Source organism: Ziziphus jujuba, chromosome 2 (assembly GCF_031755915.1).
Source record: "Ziziphus jujuba cultivar Dongzao chromosome 2, ASM3175591v1".
Lineage (NCBI taxonomy): Eukaryota > Viridiplantae > Streptophyta > Magnoliopsida > Rosales > Rhamnaceae > Ziziphus > Ziziphus jujuba.
The window spans coordinates 31,899,704-31,923,104 of NC_083380.1; the positions used below are offsets into that span (position 1 = coordinate 31,899,704).

The 23,401-nt window shown below is 33.8% G+C and overlaps 3 protein-coding genes across 8 annotated transcripts; 1 reads left to right on the top strand and 2 right to left on the bottom strand.

Annotated features, from left to right (window-relative positions):
- Positions 1 to 1,074: 1,074 nt before the first annotated feature.
- On the top strand, positions 1,075 to 4,949 carry LOC107419546 (uncharacterized protein At4g15970-like). 2 transcript variants are annotated; one of them, XM_025073671.3, is made up of 5 exons: positions 1,378 to 1,517; positions 1,652 to 1,895; positions 3,101 to 3,469; positions 3,976 to 4,448; positions 4,668 to 4,949. In XM_025073671.3, the coding sequence occupies exons 3-5, from the start codon at positions 3,125 to 3,127 to the stop codon at positions 4,726 to 4,728; spliced, it is 879 nt and encodes a 292-aa protein (XP_024929439.3). In that variant the 5' UTR covers positions 1,378 to 1,517; positions 1,652 to 1,895; positions 3,101 to 3,124; the 3' UTR covers positions 4,729 to 4,949. The 2 variants fall into 2 exon arrangements, with proteins under 2 accessions (XP_015883775.3, XP_024929439.3); XM_016028289.4 differs by lacking the exon at positions 1,652 to 1,895 and having other exon boundaries at positions 1,075 to 1,517.
- Positions 4,950 to 5,167: 218 nt separating this feature from the next.
- Positions 5,168 to 8,540, bottom strand: LOC107419502 (pentatricopeptide repeat-containing protein At3g16610). 2 transcript variants are annotated; one of them, XM_048472914.2, is made up of 3 exons: positions 8,065 to 8,206; positions 5,732 to 7,972; positions 5,168 to 5,408 (listed from the first exon to the last, which is right to left on the bottom strand). In XM_048472914.2, the coding sequence occupies exon 2, from the start codon at positions 7,918 to 7,920 to the stop codon at positions 5,863 to 5,865; it is 2,058 nt and encodes a 685-aa protein (XP_048328871.2). In that variant the 5' UTR covers positions 7,921 to 7,972; positions 8,065 to 8,206; the 3' UTR covers positions 5,168 to 5,408; positions 5,732 to 5,862. The 2 variants fall into 2 exon arrangements, with proteins under 2 accessions (XP_048328871.2, XP_015883729.3); XM_016028243.4 differs by having other exon boundaries at positions 5,732 to 8,540.
- Positions 8,541 to 11,668: 3,128 nt separating this feature from the next.
- On the bottom strand, positions 11,669 to 14,393 carry LOC107419531 (small ribosomal subunit protein uS8my). Of its 4 annotated transcripts, none has more exons than XM_016028271.4 (5): positions 14,208 to 14,393; positions 14,042 to 14,080; positions 13,089 to 13,261; positions 12,293 to 12,453; positions 11,669 to 12,141 (listed from the first exon to the last, which is right to left on the bottom strand). In XM_016028271.4, the coding sequence occupies exons 3-5, from the start codon at positions 13,216 to 13,218 to the stop codon at positions 12,043 to 12,045; spliced, it is 390 nt and encodes a 129-aa protein (XP_015883757.1). In that variant the 5' UTR covers positions 13,219 to 13,261; positions 14,042 to 14,080; positions 14,208 to 14,393; the 3' UTR covers positions 11,669 to 12,042. The 4 variants fall into 4 exon arrangements, with proteins under 4 accessions (XP_015883757.1, XP_015883760.1, XP_015883756.1 ...); XM_016028274.4 differs by having other exon boundaries at positions 13,089 to 13,224; positions 14,025 to 14,080; positions 14,208 to 14,392; XM_016028270.4 differs by having other exon boundaries at positions 13,089 to 13,224; positions 14,208 to 14,387.
- Positions 14,394 to 23,401: the final 9,008 nt, after the last annotated feature.

The window sequence follows — 23,401 nt, forward strand, 5'->3', positions numbered from 1 at the left end:
GTGTGTACATCTGCACGTTTTTATCATCCGAGCTTTAGTATTGATGATAATTTTTTATTGTCACACAGAGATGAATATTGAAGACGATTTTTTTAAAAGTCATCATCAGTACTGAAGTCCGCACCATAATATAATACGAATAGTCCACACTATAGAATTTTTTTAGATATATATATATATATATATAATGATATGGTAAGAGGTTTATGGAAAAAGATATCTAATGGTTATGGATGTTATCTTTCACAGTTCTTCTCCATAAGTTTTTACCATATTAAAATCATATATATATATATACACATATAGTCAGTCTCAAATAATGTCCACCATATTTTATTAAATTAAGATCCATTTTTAATAATCATTGGATTACATCAAATATTAGAATTTAAAATTCAAAAAGTAATTAAATACAAGTTTAACAATATATTAAATAGTGAACTTTGTTGGACATAATAATTAATAAATATAATTTTAAATATCAATTTTGATTTATTTAAAAGTTGACAAATAAAATTTTATAATAATCTTCATATTAGGACCTAATTTAAAGTTGGCTATATATATATATATATATAATATTTACGTGCTGTAAATATACTTCTTCGCCCCATTGTCACCTTCTATAATAGATTATTAGTTGTAGAACAGGGAAAGCTTAATATACAACTTTCCAACTTGGTTCTATGTATGCCCTAAAATACCAAAAAGAAGCCGCAAACCCTGAAAAGGTCTAAACGAATTTTCATTACCTTCTTGTTTGGCTGTCACTTTCGCTCCTCTTAATCAGTCTCTAAATTCTCGAGCTTGTAATTAGTCTCATTATTATTATTATTATTATTATTATTATTGGAAGAAAATTAGTCTCCTCAATGAATCTCGTGCTATATGGATTAATATGAATTACGTATGAGATTTGACAACCGAAGAAATTTGACTTGTCAGCTTGAATACTGATTAATAATATTATATATTGCATATATATATATACACAATATATATATACTATAATACTTTTCTTTCTACAATATATATACATATATATATATATATATGTATATGTATATAATATTATAACAGTTTTTTATTCCAATTGTCTCCAAAATTATTAAAATAGGGTGGAAAAAGAAATTCAATGAACAGCCAAACCAGCTAAACTGAAAGAATCAAACTGCAGCAGCTATAGCCATAGCTTGGTGAGGAAGAGACTTGACTTTCTCTCCATGGATAAATATATATAAAAGAGAAAATTAAGCATAGAGACAGAGAAACAGAGGGAAAGAGAAGAAAAAGAAGAAGAAAAAGAAGAAGAAGAAGAAGCAGAGAAGCAGAAAATGATGATGTGCAAATCAGTTGGAGAAGAGGTGGACAAAGTATATAATAGCCGGCAGGTGGTGAAGATTGCAGTGATTTTTGTGGGTTTGGCTGTGGCATGCTTTGTTCTATCCAACTATTCAGTGTCCAGATCTTATATTTTGGACCAATTCTTTGCCAGAAACTCTACTACTGGCTCTGGGGTGAGTTGAATTCTGTTTTTGGTTTTTGTTTTCGCTTCTGTTTCAATTTTGTTTTTGTTTTTACTCAAAAGTTGGATTACTTTCTGTGTTTTCAAGTTTTGGTGGTGATATTTTGTTTGTCTGATTTTGAGCAGGTCATATGCAACCTCTCTCTCTATATATAAAAATATATGTTTGGATTCAAAAATGTAAAAAGAAATTTGGGAGAGTGAATTATATAAGGGGTAGCTACTCTGTTTGGATGGGGAGAAAAGAGGAAACAGGAAAGAAAAATAAAGGAAATGAAAACAGATTTTTAGGATTTAGAAATGTTGGTGACCTTTTACACTTTTAACATCCAGTATCCATTAACAAGAGACTGGCTGATTATCAGAATAAGTAAAATTTCATCTTTTTTCAATTCATTTTTGTTTAGTTACTTCGTTTTAGAAATATGAATGAGATTTTTATAATGGATCCGGAGTCTGAATTCTTATTTCCATTGAATATTAACTAAATTTTCAATAAATTTCGAAAAGAACATTATATAGAAAAAATATTTAATTTATTCGATGTCACAAAGACATTAAATATACAGTAGTCTTGCATATAACTCCTAACAGTTCAATACTTAATACATAAAACTCTTACTAAGTACTATTACCTACGTATATGTGTGGTTAAATAAACCTGTTTTTAATTATTGTAAATGTAAAGTCTTTTTTTTTTTTTAATGTTAAAATGATATTTTTAAAATAAGAATAGGTTCATTACCAGTGTTGACTTTTTTTATTTTTTATCTATTTAGTATTTGCTTTCATTTATTAATCACACAAGTGGATCTTAGTAAATGTCCAAAATTCGATTTAAAAATTAATGTCTCAACTATTAATTAAAAAAAAAAACTATTATTTTTTCTTAATAAAAAACAAAACTTTTTTTTTTTTCAATTATAAATTCTTCTCATTCTAACTACTAATTCTATTAAAAAGTAAGCTTATCAGTTATTAATAAAATCGATGTCCAAAAAATTAATTATTCAAAAAAGCTGTTGACCATAGAGAAAAAAAATATTCATCGACTCATAGAAGCTATCAAAATAAAAATAAAAATAAAACTCATAAAAGCCTAGCTGTAGCATAAGTATTAAAATAGGTATTGCTAAGGAAATGGTAAAGTGGCTTCTTCTCAGGAAAGGAACATGAAGGACACAAGAAATTGGTGTAATCCCCATCAAAGAATTTTCATTAAATATCAAAGAAATTTTAAAAAATATAATAATAATAAAAAAAAAACCACTGGAATCGAAGATCTAGAACAAGCGTTTGTCAAAGCTACAAAAATGACTGGTTCACAGTTAAAGACCATTCAAAATCAAAATAGGTGCATCTATATCTTTCGAAATTACAGAAATCTCCCTCTAAATATCTCATCCTTTTCATGTTTCAAGGACTTCAAAACAGTTTGGATACACCATCATCAAAAGCAATATAGTCTTTGTCTTTGTTTATTTTTCAAATTTAATAATCCAATTAAAACTCTAATACATTTCAAATGATATGTAAAGTTTCCTCTAATTCCTCTATTTTGAATATGTTGTTCAGGGAAAAATCAACAAGACTTTAGACATGGTTCTAGAAAATGCATCAATGAAGAACAACAAAACAGTGATCATAACAACCCTAAATGATGCATGGGCAGAGCCTAATTCAGTATTTGATCTGTTTCTTGAGAGTTTTCACATAGGAAACGACACAGAGAGGCTGTTGAAACATTTAGTGGTAATATGTTGGGATGAGAAGGCTTATAATCGCTGCTTGGCTTTACATCCTCATTGCTATTACCTTCAGACAGAAGGAGCAAACTTTACAAGCGAGGCATTTTTCATGAACCAAGATTACTTACAGATGATGTGGAGGAGGATTGAGTTTTTGATTACTATCCTAGAGAAGGGATACAGCTTCATATTTACGGTAATTTTTTCCTATCTCATGCATATATTTATACAGTCTTGATCACATCAATGCTAATTTTATAAAATTATGATAAAATGCTAATCACTCATAGTAGAATGGTCATTTATACTTCATCTTGACTTATTTGTACTATATCCTAACTTTATAACCGGATTTTTTTTATTGTGGTTTCATTTTTCGCATATACTTCCACTTGAGATTATTTTTCTTTATAACTTATCCTTTGTAATTCAATCAAAGTTTACAAGTGAAGGAATTCACTCGTAACTCATAACTCGTACGGATAACCTAAAAGAAAAGTAAATTTGAGGAACAAAAGATAATGGTAGATGTGAAAATGTTATAATGTTTTAAGGTTTATTTAAATCATGTATAATCATGTTTGGTTACTGATAGTATACTCCTTTCTGATAATTTCATATGATATAAAGTTTATGCCTTCGTATGAAGTGTTTAAAGTACTTCTGAACCTTTTTTTTTTTTTGCTTGTGGGTGTTACTCAGGATAATGATATAATGTGGCTGCGTGATCCATTTTTACAATTTTATCCAGATGCAGAGTTTCAAATTGCATGTGATTACTTCTTAGGAAATTCTTACGATGTAAATAATGCACCAAATGGAGGATTTAATTATGTAAAATCTAACAATCGGACGATTCAATTTTACAAGTACTGGTACAACTCCAGATTGACGTATCCAGGTCTTCATGACCAAGATGTATTTAACAGCATAAAATATGATCGCATTACAGACATTGGACTACAGTTAAGATTTCTTGATACTGCTTACTTTGGCGGGTTTTGTCAGCCTAGTAGAGATCTTCGTCTAGTTTGTACAATGCATTCAAATTGTTGTGTTGGTGTAGAAAACAAAGTTCATGATCTTACGATTTTGCTTGAGGATTGGAGAAAATTTTTGACATTGGATCCAACTAACCAAACAACGGCTTCATGGAATGTTCCACAAGATTGCAGGTATATAGTGTTCTCTCAATGTTTATGCCACATATTACTTCGGGTAATATTAACAATGTTTATTGCAGGTAGAGTCATTGTCTTGAAATTGTTAATGAAATTGTCAACAACAGCATTATTAATGATCTCTACTATGCCACATAGAGTCATTATATCTTCTACTTTATTGTTGATAATGACTCTATTTTTTGTTCTTATTGCATGGTCCTTGTCATCAAGAACATCCTTGGAACGTCACAATGCTGAAATCGAGAAATCTCAAAAGGGGCATAAGAAGTGACAGATGAACCTATTCGGCATAGAGGAAGACTTGGAGTACAGTTAAATTATGCATTGATTGAAACCTTTATTCATTAGTATACTAGACTTTTTTTTTTTTTTCGCTTTAAATTAAGTGTATTTTACACTTGAATAAAGCGATTTGAATGTGAATTGTAAACATGTTTTTAATTTTTTTTCTTTTTTACATAAAATAAGACTGTAGCTGATAATATACTTTTACATGGCCTAAGGGACAAATGGTTTTAAGAATTTGCATATGGTCTTTCTGAGTAAACTAAGAATGATCTTGATTGAGATCTATTCAAAATAATAAAATCTACAAAGTATATATAAACCTTCTCATCTAGTGATGCAATTTCTTTCTTTCGATATTCTACCTTCTTTTTTTTTTCCCCTATAAGTATCATTATACTTTATGTCAATTATAATATAGTTGCTTTATGAAAATTTCATACTTACAAACAAATTCCAAAATTTAAATTTTGTTACAGAGGCTAAAAATAGTTAAACTATTTCTGCAATTTATAGAGATCAAGTAGGAGACGTGTTTACCAAGATTTAAAGGATTACTTCAAGAGAGCCTTCCCAGATTTGGCATCGAAAGCATTAATTCTTCATCCAGGAAGCAATAATCCACCGCTCTCCCACAATGGTATTTCAGTTTCCGAATTTTGATCTCTGCAACAAAAGGCAAAAGACAAATGTGGAAACTAGTTATTGTTATATACATCAACAACAAAAATTCTTAGATTTTACATAGTAAATATGCAGAGTTATTCACATCTCAGAACATAACAAGGAGAACTGCATTGGTGGTGAAAGGTCTGTAAATGTTTAAGGAACAGAACATTATCTAACATTCCTTATATGACCAACAATAAGAACTAAGTCTAAATTGTATGTCCATGCAAATAATGCATATAATCTAGTCCTACTTTTCAATTATATCTTCATGTATGAACAATACTAGTTATATGACTTCTAGGGAGGAAAAAAAGTACCTGTGGTCTCTACTAAACATTTTCTTTTGGTTCATTCAAGAGATGTCAGTACCCTGCCTCAATTAGCCATGGAACAGCTATAGGGACTAAGGGATAGTGGCCAGTGGAATACTCCCTCTCCATCATTTTCTTCACCAGAAGTCCCTACAGTTGCATATTCCATCTTTGAAATGATGAAAGCGACTTGTATCTCTTACAGTTATCTGTCTCCGTGTAATGAGACTGATAAGTTTTATGGCAGCATGGCAATCACCACAAACCCGTAGATTCTTAGTCACTAAAATGGGTTTTGTAGGACTTAGATTAAGGATTCCAAATGCAATAGCCAGTTTCTCACTGTGATAGAGAAGAATCCTTTCTTTCTCCTCTTCTTCAACATCTTGAAGAACAAAACAAGATTCTGCATGATACCCCAACCTTTTCATTTCCACCAGCAGTTCCTCTAATTTGTCATTTATCTGTCCTGACTGAGGATGGGACTGATCTCCACCAACAAATCCATGAATAATGCCATCTATCTCTACCCAACTGCATCCTGGACTCTTCTTGAAACCTTGGACCTTCTGCATGGTTCTGACACGTGCTGCATCATCCCATTTCCCAACAGAACTGTATAAATTTGACAAGAGAACAAAATTTCCAGTACCTTCAGGTCCTAGCCCCTGGATCTTCTTTGATACTTCTTCTCCTAGTTCAATATTATTATGGATCCTACATGCAGATAGCAGGGAGCCCCATACTCGAACATCAGCCTTAAGTGGCATTCTCTGGATGAACATGTGTGCCTCATCCAAAAGTCCAGCCCGGCCCAGAAGATCAGCCATGCATATGTAATGTTCCATCCTAGGAATGATGTTGAAATCTTGGCTCATGGCATTAAACCAATATTTCCCTTCTGTGATGAGCCCTGAATGACTGCAAGCAGATAAGAGACCAATGAAAGTCACATCATCAGGCTTAATAGCAGCTGCCAGCATATAATTGAATAATGAAAGTGCTTCATTCCCAAGGCCATGAAATCCATAACCAAATATCATTGTGTTCCATGAGATGATATCCTTCTCATGCATCATATCAAAAACTTTCCTTGCAGTACTGAGCTTTCCACATTTCAAGTACATGTCTATAAGGGCATTTCTAATTGAGCTGTCAGTAGCAAAGCCATGGATAATTGAGTGACCATGGGCACAGGCCCCATGTTGTAGAGCAGCCAAATGTGAACAGGCAGGTAAGACACTTACCATGGTTGTCAAATCTGGTTCTATACCAGATAATTGCATCTGGTGGAATGTCAGTAAACACTCCTCTGCATAACCATTTTGCACACACCCTGAGATGATAGCACTGTAAGAAACTGTATCTTTCAAAATCATCTTGTCAAAGAACCTAACAGCATCATCTAAAGTTCCACACTTTGCATACATTGAAAGTAGAGTGTTACCTACCATTAAATCAAATTCCCACCCAGATTTTATAGCATAACAATGTATCAGCCTCCCTCTTCTCAAATCATTTAGCTTTGCAGATGCCCTAAGAATGCTCCCGAGAGTAACAGGTGTTGGGTTAATTTCATTTTCACAAACCATTTTGTAAAATAATGCCAATGCCTCTCTCATATGATTGCATGAATATGCTCCAATCATAGCACTCCAACAGACCTCATTCCTAACACCAATAACATCAAAGATTCTCCTAGCATAAGATATGCACTGACATTTAGCATACATATCCAGAAGACCCGTTGCAAGGACCACATCACCACTGAATTTCCTTCTTAAAGAGTAACCATGGATAGCCTTACCCTGGTTGAGTGCATTAGCTTGTGCAACGATGGGAAGAACTGCCACCATGGTCGATGAATTGGGACTTGTCCTTGCTTTCTGCATTTGAATAAGCAACTTTGCAGTGTCATCATAAAAACCATGAAGCGAAAACGCAGCAATCATGGCATTCCAAGCAACAACATCTCTATACAACATACCATGAAATACCCTCTGTGCTTCAATCAAATCACCACATTTCGCATACATGTCAATTAAAGCAGTGCAAACATATACATCAGATTGGAGCCCGAGTACTCTGGCATGCTCGTGAATTTCTCGACCAACTTCTACATCTTGCAAACCCGAGCAGGCCTTGAGAACAAATGGAAAAGTGAACTTCGTGTGTCTGACACCCGCATCAAGCATCCCATAATACAAGTCAACAGCTTTCTCAAAAGGTCCATTCCATGCATACCCTCTGATCAAAAGGTTCCACAAAAAAACACTTGGGTTAGGAATTTCATCGAACAGATGGCGAGCAAGCTCTACCTCATCACAAGCAATGTATACCTGAGCTAGTTTTTCAAAAAGTTGACATCTTTCTTCAATGTGGGTTTTGTTCTTAAGGAGAAGCTGATGGATTTTCTTGGCTTGACTGAGAGATTTAGATCGGTGGCAGGCTTCAAGAAGGGAAATGAGAGGAGTTGATTGGTGAGATGAAGATTGCTGAGCTCTAATGGCTAACTGGGTTGTAAATTGATTAGAGAAGAAAAAGATCAGAGCTTTTTGTAGTTGTTGGCGATGTATGAACCGCCTTGCCCGCCATAACATCTCCTTCTTTGTGGATGAAGCCGACATGTAGAGCAATTGCCAGCTCAATAGCCGTTAGAAGAAAATAAGGGACCGTTTGGTGTGAAGTTTAATCAAACTTTGAAAAACAAATTTCTCATTTTGTGGATATCAATTTTATTTTATTTTATTTTGTGAATAATATCAAATTCTTTCTTTAAATGCATTAAAAGACTTTAAAGTATGTATTTGTATACGTATGTATAGAACAATTTTTTTTACCTTCGCTCAAATTTATTAATAAAATATAATGATAAAAATATCAAAATTTATCAAAATATCAAAAATATAATTTTAAAAAAATATCAATCCATATAAATAGAAATATCTATAAAATTATAAAAATTATAAATATTTAAATTAAATTATAAATTTTTACGTATAAAATAATTAATATAATAAAATAATAAATATATATAATAATTAAAATATTAAAATAATAATATAATTTATAAATATTAAAATTAATTGTACGTTAAAAAAACATAAAATGTTGTTATCTCTACAGAACAAGCAAAAACAACAAATACCTCTTTTTTTCCCCTTTTTTTTTTTTTTTCTATTACATTGATTACCGCACCTTCATCAAACCAAATAATTTAAATAATAAAAAAAAATCTCTGCAAAACAAGCAAAAAGTAACAAGTACCTTTTTTTTTTTTGTTCTATTACACAAATACACAGACAGACGACAGAACTCCAGATTGCTTCCTTCTTGGATTGCTTACTTATGGCTGTTCACCGAATCTGCATTGCTGACTCGCCGGAGCTGTTTGCAGAGGTAGCCGACGGGTCTTCTTTAATTTCCACAACCGGGACTGCTGGTTTTCGTCGGGTTTCACCAGGTTTCTTGACATTTCGACCGACATCCATCTGTTTCCCGAAATGCAGACCGACACCCTCCGATAACAGCAATATTACACGATACACCGGAAGGAAATTTCTTCCCCCCCCTCTATTGGTGCCGATGGTTGGCGATACCCGAAATTGTCGGCAACATTTCGTCGATCTCGACGACTTTTTCTTCCTTGGTAAAGCGGTTCATAATAGTCATTATTGCCAATTACAATTAGATTATGTTTTATTAAAAGAATGACTATTTTTAAAAATTAAAAATTGATAATTTTTAAAAATAAAAAATATGAATAGAATTGTTATTTAGTTTGGTAGGAAAAAAAATGAAAAGTTAATATGAAACTTTAAAAAAAATCAAAATGTGAAAAAATAAAAGAACGTAATGTAGTATGTATGTTTTGTATTTTTTTATTTTAGAAGAATATATATTTTGAACCTTTTTAGAAAAAATAATAATTTTTTATTTTAAAAAATTAGAATTCTATAAAAATAGATAAAAAAAAATTTTAAAATCTAATTAAATAAAAAAATTTTAAAATTTTAAAATTTTTTATTCTATTTCATTATCTATTTCTATAATTAAACGTAGTTTTTTGGAGTTGTAACTGGTTTTAGGTTAGAGGCCTAAACCAACACGATGGATATTATTTCATTTATTTTTATTGTAAACCAGCATTTTTTTATTTTATCAAAATTCTAGGTTATGATATTTTTTTTTCTTTTTTCTTAAACTCAAAATCCAAAGCTATCGTATCTTTGCCAACTAGGTTGAAACAATATTAATAATAATAAATAAATAAATAAATAGATAGGTTATGAATGTTATGGTTTATGAGAGTTTATATGTTATTATATTTCTCTTATGTCCTAATAATCAAGTATATACCAGCTCATGAAAACAAAAGCATGTACAAAGACCCCGATTATCTATTATTTTAATACATAAAAAGGATAAGTGAACGACTCCAACTCCTCCTGTAAATGGTAAATGCACAGACCATTTTGTATTTCTGAAATGTATACATTAATTCCTACTTGAAAGCTTAAGTTTATATCAAACTCACACAAAAGATGTAACACCTACAAACATTTTCAACATGTTCTAAAGCCTGAAGCTAAAAAATTTCCAGATGATTCTTTCAAACTATCCTATAAAGACTTTATAATATATATATATATATATATATATAATTGTTATAGTGGAGTTGCATGTTAATTATACTATAAAATTCTTATAGTCAGCTCGCATGCTAACCATATCATAAGCATAGGCAATGTTTTGTAATTGTTAATAGAACGTTGAAATGTTAGCGGCATAATTAAATGTCAAATTTATGAAATTTTGATGTATTAGCAAATTATATTGCTTCAAATGTTTTTTTTTTTTAATTTTTTTATAGATAATGTAATAATTTCTACATTGGAACTAATTTGATGTACATTATCTTGTTTGTATATTATTACAATAATTTCTATTCTGTCTTATTTATAGAATATACATTTTAAGATTAAAAAAAAAGAAAAAAGAAAAATAAAGAAATCTACGGGAATGATATGGTAATCTTGATAAGGCTCCTTTATATCTTCCATCTCGGAATCGTGTAGTTTTTTTTTTTTCAGATTTTTTTGTTTTTTTTTTTACATTTTTTATTGTGATAATTATATTATATGTTGAGTTTATTTAATGTTATTTAGTGGTTTAGTTAAATAAAGTTGTTACCAATTTTTGTTTTTGTGTTTTTGTTTCTTTTTATTCTAAATTAACTTTATTTTATGTTATTTAGTTATTTAGTAAAATAAAGATGTTTCCAATATGTAGACCTACTTAATACAATTAATGATTATGATTTATTTAATGTGGAATAAAATGATTAATACGAATGGACTTAATTTATTTATTCTTTTGTTTTTTACTTAATTAATTTATTTATTTTTTACTTTTGCAATTGATATAATTTGTTGGTTTAATTTGTACATACAAATAGGCATGATATATAGTTAAAACTATTTATAATTCTTATAGGACTTAAATTGATAATAAATATTTTATCAGAATATTTCATTTACAACTTTTCGAAGTTTGGGCACATTTAAAAACATCTTTTAGATTCTTAATAATATCATCTACATCATTGGAAGAGGTTAAATTACTATTATACCCTTACTAATGTTAAATTATTTTAAATTTCTATTTAATATTATTATTATTATTATTATTATTATTATTATTATTATTATTATTTTGCTAAAATTGACTTGAAATTTTTATACATTTTTAATTAATTTTCATTCAAACTATGAGATTATTTTCCTTTTTTATTTTTATTTTTTAATCCTTGTATAAGAGTTTTTGAATTTAGATAACTAGGAGCTTTCTGAATCTAAATAAGAGTTATATACTATATGCATGAACTAAATTCAATCACATGGCCACGATTAACAGAAAAATACAAATCAAATTACAACCACATCTAAAATGTTGTTCTTTTGATAGTGCAAAAAGAAACTATTTCCCCAAAATTGTTCATCCGTATTCAAGTTCCAAATGGACAAAAATCCAATCTATGGCATCCATTCAACTAGAGAAAGGATTAATCATGATTGTGAGGGAAAAATAAAAAATAAAAAAAAGTTTGTCCATCAGTTCAACTACAAAAGATAGTAACTCTGTGAGAACAAAAACCAAGCTTAATTTTTAACATTTTTCTCAATCATTGAACAATCTAGACATGGAGCGGACAAAACAGCTTATTCTTGTTGGTGAAGTCCTTGCAAGCCATCATTGTGCAAATGACTACCTAATTATGTTCATCCACCAAGCCATTGCTAGAGATGATATAGGTGCTAGTGAAAATAGCCAAGAACCTGACCACCCACATTACGTCTAAGGGCCTCTTCATGATCTAAAACTCCATCTGGAGTTGTAATCACAACATAACCCCACTGCATGGAGAGATAAGAGGCAATGATTATGAGGGTGAGAGACATTTGAAAGAAATTGTAAGACTCTATGAGCAAAATTAAACACACATATTATTCCAGGACAAGCTCTTTCACAACAAAAAGGACAAATAACCAAAGTGATTAAACAAACCTGACGCGTTGGCAGTGTGCGTATTTTGTATTGCTCAATATCCCTTGCCTTGATGTCCTGCCTGTGAGTGAGTGCTTTGCAATCATTAATCCTGCCTTGCAGTTGAACTGTTATCCTCCCCACTCTGTGTGGATCATAAACTTGGAAATCCTTGATATAACCTAAAGAAATTTTGTACAGGACAACACAATAAGCACCAAATAAACAATTAGCGTTTGAGGATATATGGGTTTTATTACTCACAAAGAAATTTAACAAGAAATGCAATGCACTTAATGTGTGATATATATCAAAATATATATAGTTCATGAAAACTGGCTAAAGGATTCTAGGATATAGTTCGTGAAATCTGGGAGTCAAAATGTAAAAGAATTGTTGCCCGCAACTTATAAATGGATCACTATTTCATTATCAAAATTTCAGAACCCACAAAATAAGAGGGGAAAAAAAAAAAAAATCCTTATGAAAATGACTTGGCCTCACTCGTATAAGATGACAAGAAAATAAAGATTATCTGAGCTAGCTGACTTGCCCTGTATTGTTCAAGTAATCATTTTCTTATTTCAGAAAAACAGTACAGAGAAGCACGCTAAAAGTCAATGTCTAACAACAATCACAAATTTGACATCGAACACCCCTTCCCTCGCCTAAAACCAATAACAAATGGCCTCCAAATAGTCCAACATTTTCAAGAAATCCAAGTTCAAAAATAAAGTACACATAAACTAAAATGTCATAGTGTTTTGCACTAATAAACAAAACCAATGCCAAAAAGGAGAAGAATCTTGGGTTTTACCTCGATCTTTCATGATTTTGAGGAATGAAGACATAACTGTGGAGATGGGCTGCAACTCCACTGTAGATTTTCCTCTTCTCTCAGCATTCACCATCGATCTCAATGCATCATTTAGTATCCTCCTTCCCATCTCTCTCTGCAAAACCCAAACCTGAACTCAAAATGCTAGAAACCTAAAAGCCCAAAACAGATTTCATAAGTAAAGAATCAAATATATATGCATCTCTCTTTTCTAACAGCATATTTAAGTAAATTTTTGTTATTCCAAATTTCCAACTCTTGCTTAAGGGGAAAATTCCATTTCACCTTGCAAACAACCTATCAGCTAATACAAACACATGGATATTGAGATAGCGGAAGGAATTAGTAAGCTTAAAGGATCAAGATGCCCACAATAAGATTTCGTTACTTTTTAAAAGTAGTGTTTCAGAATAGATATATATATATATATGTATATTTATAACAAATTTCAAGAGGGCTGACTAAATAATGTTGACAATGCTACACTTCTACCATTTCTAAAGTGGGAAAGAGCTCACAGTATTTGTAATCCATGCATTTGCGGGACTAAATTTAATTGGCAGATCTTTTCTAAATCTCAGCACTGAAATGACAACAACAATAAAACACATATAACAAAATGAAATTCAAAAAAGTTGAATAAGGACTCTAATAAACTCTGTTTTCCTCTATTGGGTAATACCAGGAGATTAAAAAAAAATCTAAATTCTTTGACCAGTTTCTCAGATGAATAATCCAACAAAACATAGTTCAGTTTAGTAAGTCTAATACTATCACTCTCCATCTAATCCGAGCCAAACTACTCAGACTAACATTCACATAGTAATTTCAACGAACAGTATACGGTCATTAAGTGTAACATCATCAACACCAAGAAAAATCATACGAAAGACAGAAAAAATGAAAAACATATACATATCAAAGCGGCGCACCTTGGCACGACGGAGCTCCGAAGGCTATGGGTATAGTGGCTTGAGGGTCCGACAAGATTCGAACGGAGAAAAAATACAGAGAATGAGAGAAATTGAAGAAGAAAGCGAGGGAGAAAGAGAGACGGGTTAACAGAAAACCAAAGAATGATTCAGAGAGAACAGTTACCAGCGACGGTGGGGGCACGGTGGATTCGCACGGCGACCGGCGACGAGCGACGGCGACAATGAAAATTGCTGTCTCTTCCAGGTGGGAGAGTAGGAAATTACTTTAATACACACTAACTAAAATTCCTTCTTTTTATTTTTACTTTTTTATTTGTACTAGTATTTAATAAATCTGGTAATATATTTCCAATTTTATTTTTTTTGCCAAAATTTAGTGCTTCTTTCATCAAAAAAAGAAAAAATTAATGCTCCTAATTTTCTTTTTCTTTTGAGTTATTGCAGATTAATTCATGTTAAGCTTAATTAAAATGTAATCAATTTTAAGATAATATTTATTTTATTTATTGACAAATTAATAAATTTAACATCGAAGCTCACCTCTCTGATGCGATTTCTTTTTATTATTATTATTTTGTGTTGAAAGGACATTGAAAAAAACGCACCGTTTTAGGGAAAGTAGTGAGGTGGAGTCAGCTTGAAGCTCACCGTTTTGTCAATAGGAAGAGAGTGGGTGGCTATTCAAAGCGAATTATAAAAAACAGAGCAACTATAAAAACAGAGTACATACCGTGCTCTACAAAAGTACTTTTCAAAACACTTCTAAAAAACAAAATTACGTTCTTACACTAATGTTCTTTTCTTTGATGTATCTCGACCTGTCTCTTGAATGAAATCAAATTTTCTTGCAAAAAAAAAAAAAAAAAAAAATAAGAAAACCACTTGTTTATATAATTATATATGATATGATGATGTGAATCTTATGTGCATTTATAATTATATTTATAAAATTATATATAAAATTAGTTGTAGGGTTAATTAATTTCGGACAGGAAGCAATCTTATACTACTTGAAATTAGTCTGTCCCATTTCTATCTATACACTAAAATTCCAAACCACCAATATATTATAATCGTTTCTTACCTTGATTTGCCAATGCATCTTTGGCTTACCAATAAATAAAACCCCTCAAAAGTCTTTGCAAATTATAATTTTTATGGCATGTACCAGGAGACACAAATAGGGCTTATCATGTAAATTTAGAAATTTAGACCACAATATGATGGGACGACGGTTTCTTCCATTTGCTCTACTCTCAGGTGATCTCTCTCTCTCTCTCTCTCTCTCTCTATATATATATATATATATATATAAATGTATAATACTTTATACACCTTTAACATTTATCCCATCTTAATTTATATGTTTCACTTTCTATCTTTTTTTCAGGGTACCAGTAGTATTTTACACTCGCTATGAATTGCACATTAAAAACTTCACTATACAAACATGTATAAAAGACATAGTAAAATTTATTTTATTTTATTTATTTTTTTATCCTGATGGGTGGTTATAGTGTGCCTTTTGTGAAGTCCAGCCGCACCAACCACAGCCGCACCAACCACCAGACTCACCAACCACAGCCACCATTTTTGACAGCCACCATTTTTGACACCATTGCTGCACCGATCAACAATTGTGGGCTAAGCTATTGAAGATTATGGCCTTGTAAGCCTATAAATAGGCTCCTTCCCGTTGCATGAAAACCAAGCCAAGAGAGCAAGCTCAATAAGTTCCAGAGAGAGCTTGAGAGAAGAGTGAGCAATTCCAGAGAGAATTGGAGAGTGTAGAGAGAGATTCCACGTGAGAATCCAAGAGAGAAGTTTTTGTATTTTTGTATTTTATTTCCAAGAGAGTAATAGAATTCTTTTTATTTTTCTTCTCATATTTCTTCTCTAAAGTGGTCAGAGAACCACAACAAGTGGTATCAGAGCTCCAGGTCGAGAGCTGGGTTCAAAATTTGAAGAAACAAAGCTACTGTTCTTCAAGTTGGTGTTTTGCAAAGTTGCTCAAATAATTAATTTGACAATACCAGGTGAAAGTACCCGACGAGAGGAGAACACACAAGTTCGCCGGAGAGAAAGAAACCGTCGCACGCGCCACCTGAAGTTGTCTGCAACAAGTCACGCGCCTCACGCGCCGCACGCGCCGTCTGGAGGTTGAAGACGACCACGTCAGCAGCCACGTCAGCGCACCCCTGCCACGTCATCTGCCACGCCAGCCGACACGTCGTCAGCCACGTCATCTGCCACGTGTTGACACGTCAGCACCATCTGCCACATCATCAATATTTTCTGAAATTATGGAACAGCCCCTGAATTATTGGAAATTACAGATTGACCCCTATAGTTTTCTGAAATTACGGTATAGCCCCTGAACTATTGGAAATTACAGATTGACCCCTATAGGTTCTGTATTTGCAGGTTGACCCAGAAATTCTGTGAAATTACATGTTTGCCCCAAAATTTCTGGTAATTATATTTTGACCCCGGAAGAGTCAAGTCCACCATTTTCGGCCGTTCCGGACGCAACGGTTAACTCCGTTTTGCCAAATTCAGCTCCATTTTTGGTCAAGCCATAATGTCAATGGAAGAATCATCTTCGGGAGCTATGGTTAAGCTCACTGCCACAAATTATACACTTTGGAGACCTCGGATGGAAGATCTCCTCAATTGTAAGGATCTGTTTGATCCTATAGAAGCTAAAGGAGAAAACCCCGATCCCAGCAAAGTAGCAGAATGGAAGAAATTAAACAAGAAAACGATCGGTCAGATCAGGCAATGGATCGACCATAGTGTCTTCCATCATGTAGCGAAGGAAACGGATGCATATGCCCTCTGGACAAAATTGGAGGACATGTACCAGGCCAAGACTGCTCGGAACAAAGCCCTGTTGCTTAAGCGATTGGTACATCTAACATTACAGAGTGGAACTTCTGTAGCCGAGCATACCAGTGAGTTCCAGAGCTTGGTAAATCAACTATCTGCTGTGGATTATCAACTAGGGGATGAGGATCAGGCCCTCCTACTTCTAAGCTCTCTTCCAGACAGTTGGGAGACATTGGTAGTCTCTCTCAGCAATTCGGCCCCGAATGGCAAACTTACTATGTCTATGGTTAAGGATGCCCTATTTAATGAAGAGGCCAGGAGAAAGGACATTGGCATGGATCAGTCACATGCCCTCGTCACAGAGAGAGGAAGACAGCAAAGAGGTGGTCGAGATAGGGGGAGAGGCAGGAGCAAGAGCAGAGGCAGATCTACAGACGGCAGAAAATCATCGTATAAGTGCTATCATTGTGGCCTGGAGGGTCACATGAAGAAGAACTGCAGAAAGTTGTTGAGAGAGCAGAGACTCCAAGGTAATCAGCCGAAGAAGGATGGAGAGACACTAGTCACTTGTACAGGAGAAGTGGCGCTCTGCTCCACCGAAGAAGAGACATGCCTTCATATATCAACCCAAGATGTTGAGTGGGTAGTCGATACTGCAGCATCCTACCATGTCACTCCACACAGAGATTTCTTCAAAACGTACAAAGCAGGAGACTTTGGTACGGTAAAGATGGGAAATTCCAGTTTCGCAAAGATTATGGGAACTGGTGATATTCAGGTAAAAATGAATGCTGGTTGTACAATCGCTTTGAAGGATGTCCGCCATGTTCCAGACCTTCGGCTTAATCTACTTTCAGGAGCAGCCTTAGACAAGCAAGGCTATGACAACTACTTCAGCAAAGGCACATGGAAAATGACGAAAGGTGCCATAGTTGTCGCCCGAGGACATATTTGTGGAACGTTGTACAAGACTCATGTGAAGATATGTGCAGATAGCCTCAATATTGCAGAAGGAGAGGCGTCTCAAAATCTGTGGCACCAGAGACTCGGTCACATGAGTGAAAAAGGATTGTCCACTTTGGCAAGGAAGAAGCTTATCACTGTTTGCAAGGATGCTGTGCTAGATCCTTGTAATCACTGCTTGTTTGGTAAGCAACATAGAGTCTCCTTCAGTTCCTCTGCATTGAGAAGATCAGAGTTGCTTAGTATGGTGCACTCTGATGTTTGTGGTCCCATGGAGGTGGAATCATTAGGTGGCAACAAGTATTTTCTGACCTTCATTGATGATGCTTCTCGGAAGGTGTGGGTATATTTCTTGAAAACAAAGGACCAGGTATTGGATTACTTCAAACTGTTTCATACCATGGTAGAGCGTGAAACAGGAAAGAAGCTGAAATGTCTCCGCTCAGATAATGGAGGCGAGTATACTTCCAAGGAGTTCGATGCCTACTGCAGAAGACACGGCATTCGACATGAGAAGACGGTCCCTCGCACCCCACAACATAATGGAATAGCCGAAAGAATGAACCGAACCATTATGGAAAAGGTCAGAAGTATGATCAGTATGGCTAAGCTGCCAAAGCCATTCTGGGGAGAAGCTGTTCGTGCCGCCTGCTATTTAATCAACAGATCACCGTCAGTACCGTTGAATTTTGAAATTCCGGAGAAAATGTGGTCGGGTAAGATTCCCTCCTACTCTCATTTAAGAGTGTTTGGTTGTTTAGCTTATGTACATGTATCCAAGGAGCTCAGACAGAAGCTCGATGCAAGATCTACTCCATGCATCTTTATAGGATATGGAGATGAAGAATTCGAATACAGGTTATGGGACCCGAAAACAAAGAAGGTTATTAGAAGCAGGGATGTAGTATTCCATGAAAACCAGAAAATGGAAGACATTGAAAAGCCCAGAATGTCTCCTAATTGTAGTTCTAGTGCCGAGAATTTTTGTCCTAATCCAGCACCAGCACAAATAGCCACAGAGGATAATGAGGTGCATGAAGATATATCAGAAGCAGACCAGGAGGAAGAAGGGGATATTGAGCAGGGGGAGACTCAATCCTCTCAAGCAGCTGCAGGGCCATCACAGCGGTCAGATGATGGTACACCTCCTGAAACCAGTGGTTTGCAAGTTCGGAGATCTGAGCGAGGCCGAATTCCATCAAAGAGATTTCCAGAATCTGAGTATATTCTGCTTACTGAAGAGGGGGAGCCAGAGAGTTTCCAGGAAGCTGTTTCTCATCAAGAGAAGGAAAAGTGGCTGCAAGCAATGCAAGATGAGATGGAATCCTTGCACAAAAATCATACTTATGAGTTGGTTAAGCTTCCAACAGGAAAGAAGGCACTAAAGAATAAATGGGTGTTCAAGCTCAAGAAAGATGGCAGCGGAAAGGTGGTGAAACACAAAGCCCGATTGGTGGTCAAAGGATTTCTTCAGAAGAAAGGAATTGACTTTGATGAGATTTTTTCATCAGTGGTAAAAATGACTTCAATTCGAGTCATTTTTGGTTTAGTAGCAAATCTAAACCTAGAGCTTGAACAGATGGATGTGAAGACAGCATTTCTTCACGGTGATTTACATGAAGAAATCTACATGGAGCAGCCAGAAGGATTTGAGGTTCCAGGGAAAGAAAACCTCGTATGCAAGCTAAAGAAGAGCTTGTATGGCCTCAAGCAAGCACCAAGACAATGGTATAAGAAGTTTGACTCGTTTATGGTGAGTCAAGGCTATAAAAGGACTGCAGCAGACCAGTGTGTTTATATTCAAAAATTTTCAGGTGGAAACTTCATTGCACTTTTGCTATATGTGGACGACATGTTGATCGTTGGACAAGATGCAATGAAGATTAGTAAGCTGAAGAAAGAATTGTCTAAGTCCTTTGATATGAAAGACTTAGGACCAGCCCAACAAATTTTGGGAATGCAAATAATCCGAGACAGGAAGAATAGAAGGTTATGGCTATCTCAAGAGAAGTATGTTGAACGGGTGATAAAGAGATTCAACATGGATAAAGCCAAACCGGTCAGCATTCCACTTGCAAATCATTTCAAGTTGAGTAAGAGATTGTGCCCCTCATCCAAAGAAGAGATAGAGGAGATGACTTCAGTACCATATTCTTCAGCGGTAGGAAGTCTGATGTATGCAATGGTGTGTACCAGACTAGACATTGCTCATGCAGTAGGTGTTGTGAGCAGATTTCTTTCAAATCTTGGAAAGAAACACTGGGAAGCAGTCAAATGGATTCTCAGGTATCTTAAAGGTACATCGAAGCTGTGCTTGTGCTACGGGGGAGGTGATCCAATCTTAGAAGGCTATACAGATGCAGATATGGCCGGAGACCCTGATAATAGAAAGTCTACATCAGGTTATCTCTACACTTTTGCAGGGGGAGCTGTGTCATGGCAGTCAAGATTGCAGAAGTGTGTTGCTTTATCCACTACTGAAGCAGAGTACATTGCCGCAGCGGAAGCAGGTAAGGAATTGTTGTGGTTAAAGCGTTTTCTCACAGAATTGGGCATCAAGCAAGAAGACTACAAGATACATTGTGATAACCAAAGTGCCATGGATTTGAGCAAAAACTCAATGTATCATTCCCGTACAAAGCACATTAACATCCGCTATCATTGGATACGCGAAGTAATAGATCAACAGTTGCTGAAATTAATGAAGATTCACACAAAAGAGAATCCAGCAGATATGCTAACAAAAGTTGTTGCTCAAGAGAAGCTGAAGCTATGCAGAGACATAGCTGGAATAGATGGCAGATGATCATCAGTTTTAAATGCGGCTGGAGGGGGAGAATTGTGAAGTCCAGCCGCACCAACCACAGCCGCACCAACCACCAGACTCACCAACCACAGCCACCATTTTTGACAGCCACCATTTTTGACACCATTGCTGCACCGATCAACAATTGTGGGCTAAGCTGTTGAAGATTGTGGCCTTGTAAGCCTATAAATAGGCTCCTTCCCGTTGCATGAAAACCAAGCCAAGAGAGCAAGTTCAATAAGTTCCAGAGAGAGCTTGAGAGAAGAGTGAGCAATTCCAGAGAGAATTGGAGAGTGTAGAGAGAGATTCCACGTGAGAATCCAAGGGAGAAGTTTTTGTATTTTTGTATTTTATTTCCAAGAGAGTAATAGAATTCTTTTTATTTTTCTTCTCATATTTCTTCTCTAAAGTGGTCAGAGAACCACAACACCTTTATAGTTTACGTCATATTATTTTATCAGAACCACAATTAAAAAACCTATGGAACATATGCAAAAATAATGAAATGAGACAAAAGACCTGAATTCAATTTAATATATATATATATATATATATAATCTTTGAATGTGAGGCCTAGTTTGTTAGTGGACCATGCATGCAGTAGTAGCTAGCTGGTCTTCATTAATTAACCATTTTGTTTCCACATTGGGTATTTGTAATGTTAATCGGAGAGGGAAAACAGAGAGATTCAATCGAATTTTATGTATATAATATAGCTATACTGAGAATAACCAGTTATATATGTGATGTAGAAATTTGACTTTCTTGTTCAATAAATATATACATGCTTATATATATACAAATTGAATCAAGAAAAGAGAGAGAGAGAGAGAGAGAGAGAGAAGAAGAAGAAGAAGAAGAAGAAGAAGAAGAAGAAGAAGAAAAAAAAAGAATCAGCAGAAGAAGCAGAAGCAAAAAACCATGTACAGACCAGTTGGTTCAACGGTTGACAGGGGAGATAATAACAGGCAGGTGATGAGGATCGTAGTTGTGTTTCTGGGAGGCGTTAGGGGCTTTCATTATCTTCTCTAATTATTCGTTAATTGCCCACATCTAATTAAGTGGTGCCTCAAGAACAAGTCCTTTCCACAAACACTACTACAATAACTACTACTACTACTACTAACAATAATGATAATAATACCACTACTACTAATGCATTAAGAGGTGAGTTTGATATACTTTTTTCTGCTTTCAATGCTCGTTTCTCTGTGATCTTTGTAATTGTATCTTTTTCTGTTACATAAAATATATACAATGTTATATGAAACCAAACAAAGGGAATTGCACAAATCACATATATTTATGTAAATGCACTTTGATTAACAAATTAATATATTATGTTTTCTTGTTGCCACAATTTGATTCACATTTTTTACTATGTTTTCAGGAAATGATGAGCAAGAGTCAATTATATACAATTTTGTATTCACATTATTGACTATTTCCTCATTGCTATCGAAGGATTCACTTCACTAGTTATGCATTTTTTATGACTCCCCACCACTTAGAAATCGTTTGGAGAAAGATTTTCTGTGGTCGCTGTCCTTGAGAAGGGATACAGTTCTGTATTCACTGTAAAGAGTTCTCTTCTTTACAGCTACATTTGCATATATGTTGCAAAGTATATTGATATATACGCCTAAAATATGAGGTAAATCACATAAAAACTCCTTACATTTCAGTTTTATTGCAATATCATCCAGTTTAATGTTCTGGATTTTTCTTTTTAAAATTACCACATAAGAAATTAGGTTCATAAATTAGGCCAATTGTATTTACTTGAAATTGTGACTAGTTACAAAGAAAAATCAAAAGAAAAAATTATTTAAAAAAAAAAAGAAGGGTATAAAAGGGAGGGTGTTGCAACACAGCTTAAATATGAAGGGTATTTAAAAAGCATGCAAAACAGGTAAATTGGCAGACAGGATGGCATTGTAGGTTTATCAGAATATTAATATTTGTTCAAGAATTCAGCCTGTTGAACTGGTAAGAGTTTTAATAGAATAATCTTTTTAGTTCCTCAGTATGTATCTCTACATATTTAGAATATTAAATCTGGTCCTAAATTTCTCAAAAAAAAAAAAAAAAAAAACTGATCCTAAATTATTATAACCATTATAACCCAATAATTTAAGTTATAATCTTATTGTATATTATTATCTATGTTATAAAATCCTAATATTTGAATCATTTTATTGCTTCTAATTTTTATTTATTTATTTTTGGTGAACTCTAATTTTTTTTTTTTGGGAAAAATTTATTGATTCTATTTTTTTAAGTTATTGCATATTAATTCATTTTAATTTAATTATAATTTAATCAGTTTTAGATAATGTTTATTTATTTGTTGACAAATTAATAAATTTAATATAAAAGCTTTTCGTTCCGTTCGACAAACCGGAAATGGCGAATTTTGAATAGTTTATATTTAGGTGAATTATTAAAAAAAAAAAAAAGGTTTCGTTCTGATGTGACCTTTGTTTTTGTTTGTTTGTTTGTGAAGACAGACGGTGACCAAAACGCACTGTTTTGTGAAAAGAAGTGAGGCATTGAAGCTTGAAGCTCACCGTTTCATCAAAAGGAATAGTGAGTGGCTATCATAAAACAGAGCAACCAGTTCTGTGTTTAAGACTGTAATTTCACTTTCTTAGGAAACGCAAATAAAGTCCTACAACTGTAGAATATTTAAAGAGAATCCATTATACGAAATCATGTTTAGTAGTAAATTTTATTTTGCTATTGATATTTTTTTAATA

Excerpts from the sequence above, each read along its gene's own strand:
- LOC107419531 (XM_016028271.4), bottom strand. The coding sequence starts at position 13,218 with ATGGGAAGGAGGATACTAAATGATGCATTGAGATCGATGGTGAATGCT. Across the intron at positions 12,454-13,088 it reads CAAAATCATGAAAGATCGAG|GTTATATCAAGGATTTCCAA; the intron begins GTAAAACCCAAG and ends AAATTTCTTTAG. Across the intron at positions 12,142-12,292 it reads GCACACTGCCAACGCGTCAG|TGGGGTTATGTTGTGATTAC; the intron begins GTTTGTTTAATC and ends CTCTCCATGCAG.
- LOC107419546 (XM_016028289.4), top strand. The coding sequence starts at position 1,335 with ATGATGATGTGCAAATCAGTTGGAGAAGAGGTGGACAAAGTATATAAT. Across the intron at positions 3,470-3,975 it reads GATACAGCTTCATATTTACG|GATAATGATATAATGTGGCT; the intron begins GTAATTTTTTCC and ends GGTGTTACTCAG. Across the intron at positions 4,449-4,667 it reads AATGTTCCACAAGATTGCAG|AACATCCTTGGAACGTCACA; the intron begins GTATATAGTGTT and ends CTTGTCATCAAG.
- LOC107419502 (XM_016028243.4), bottom strand. The coding sequence starts at position 8,352 with ATGTCGGCTTCATCCACAAAGAAGGAGATGTTATGGCGGGCAAGGCGG.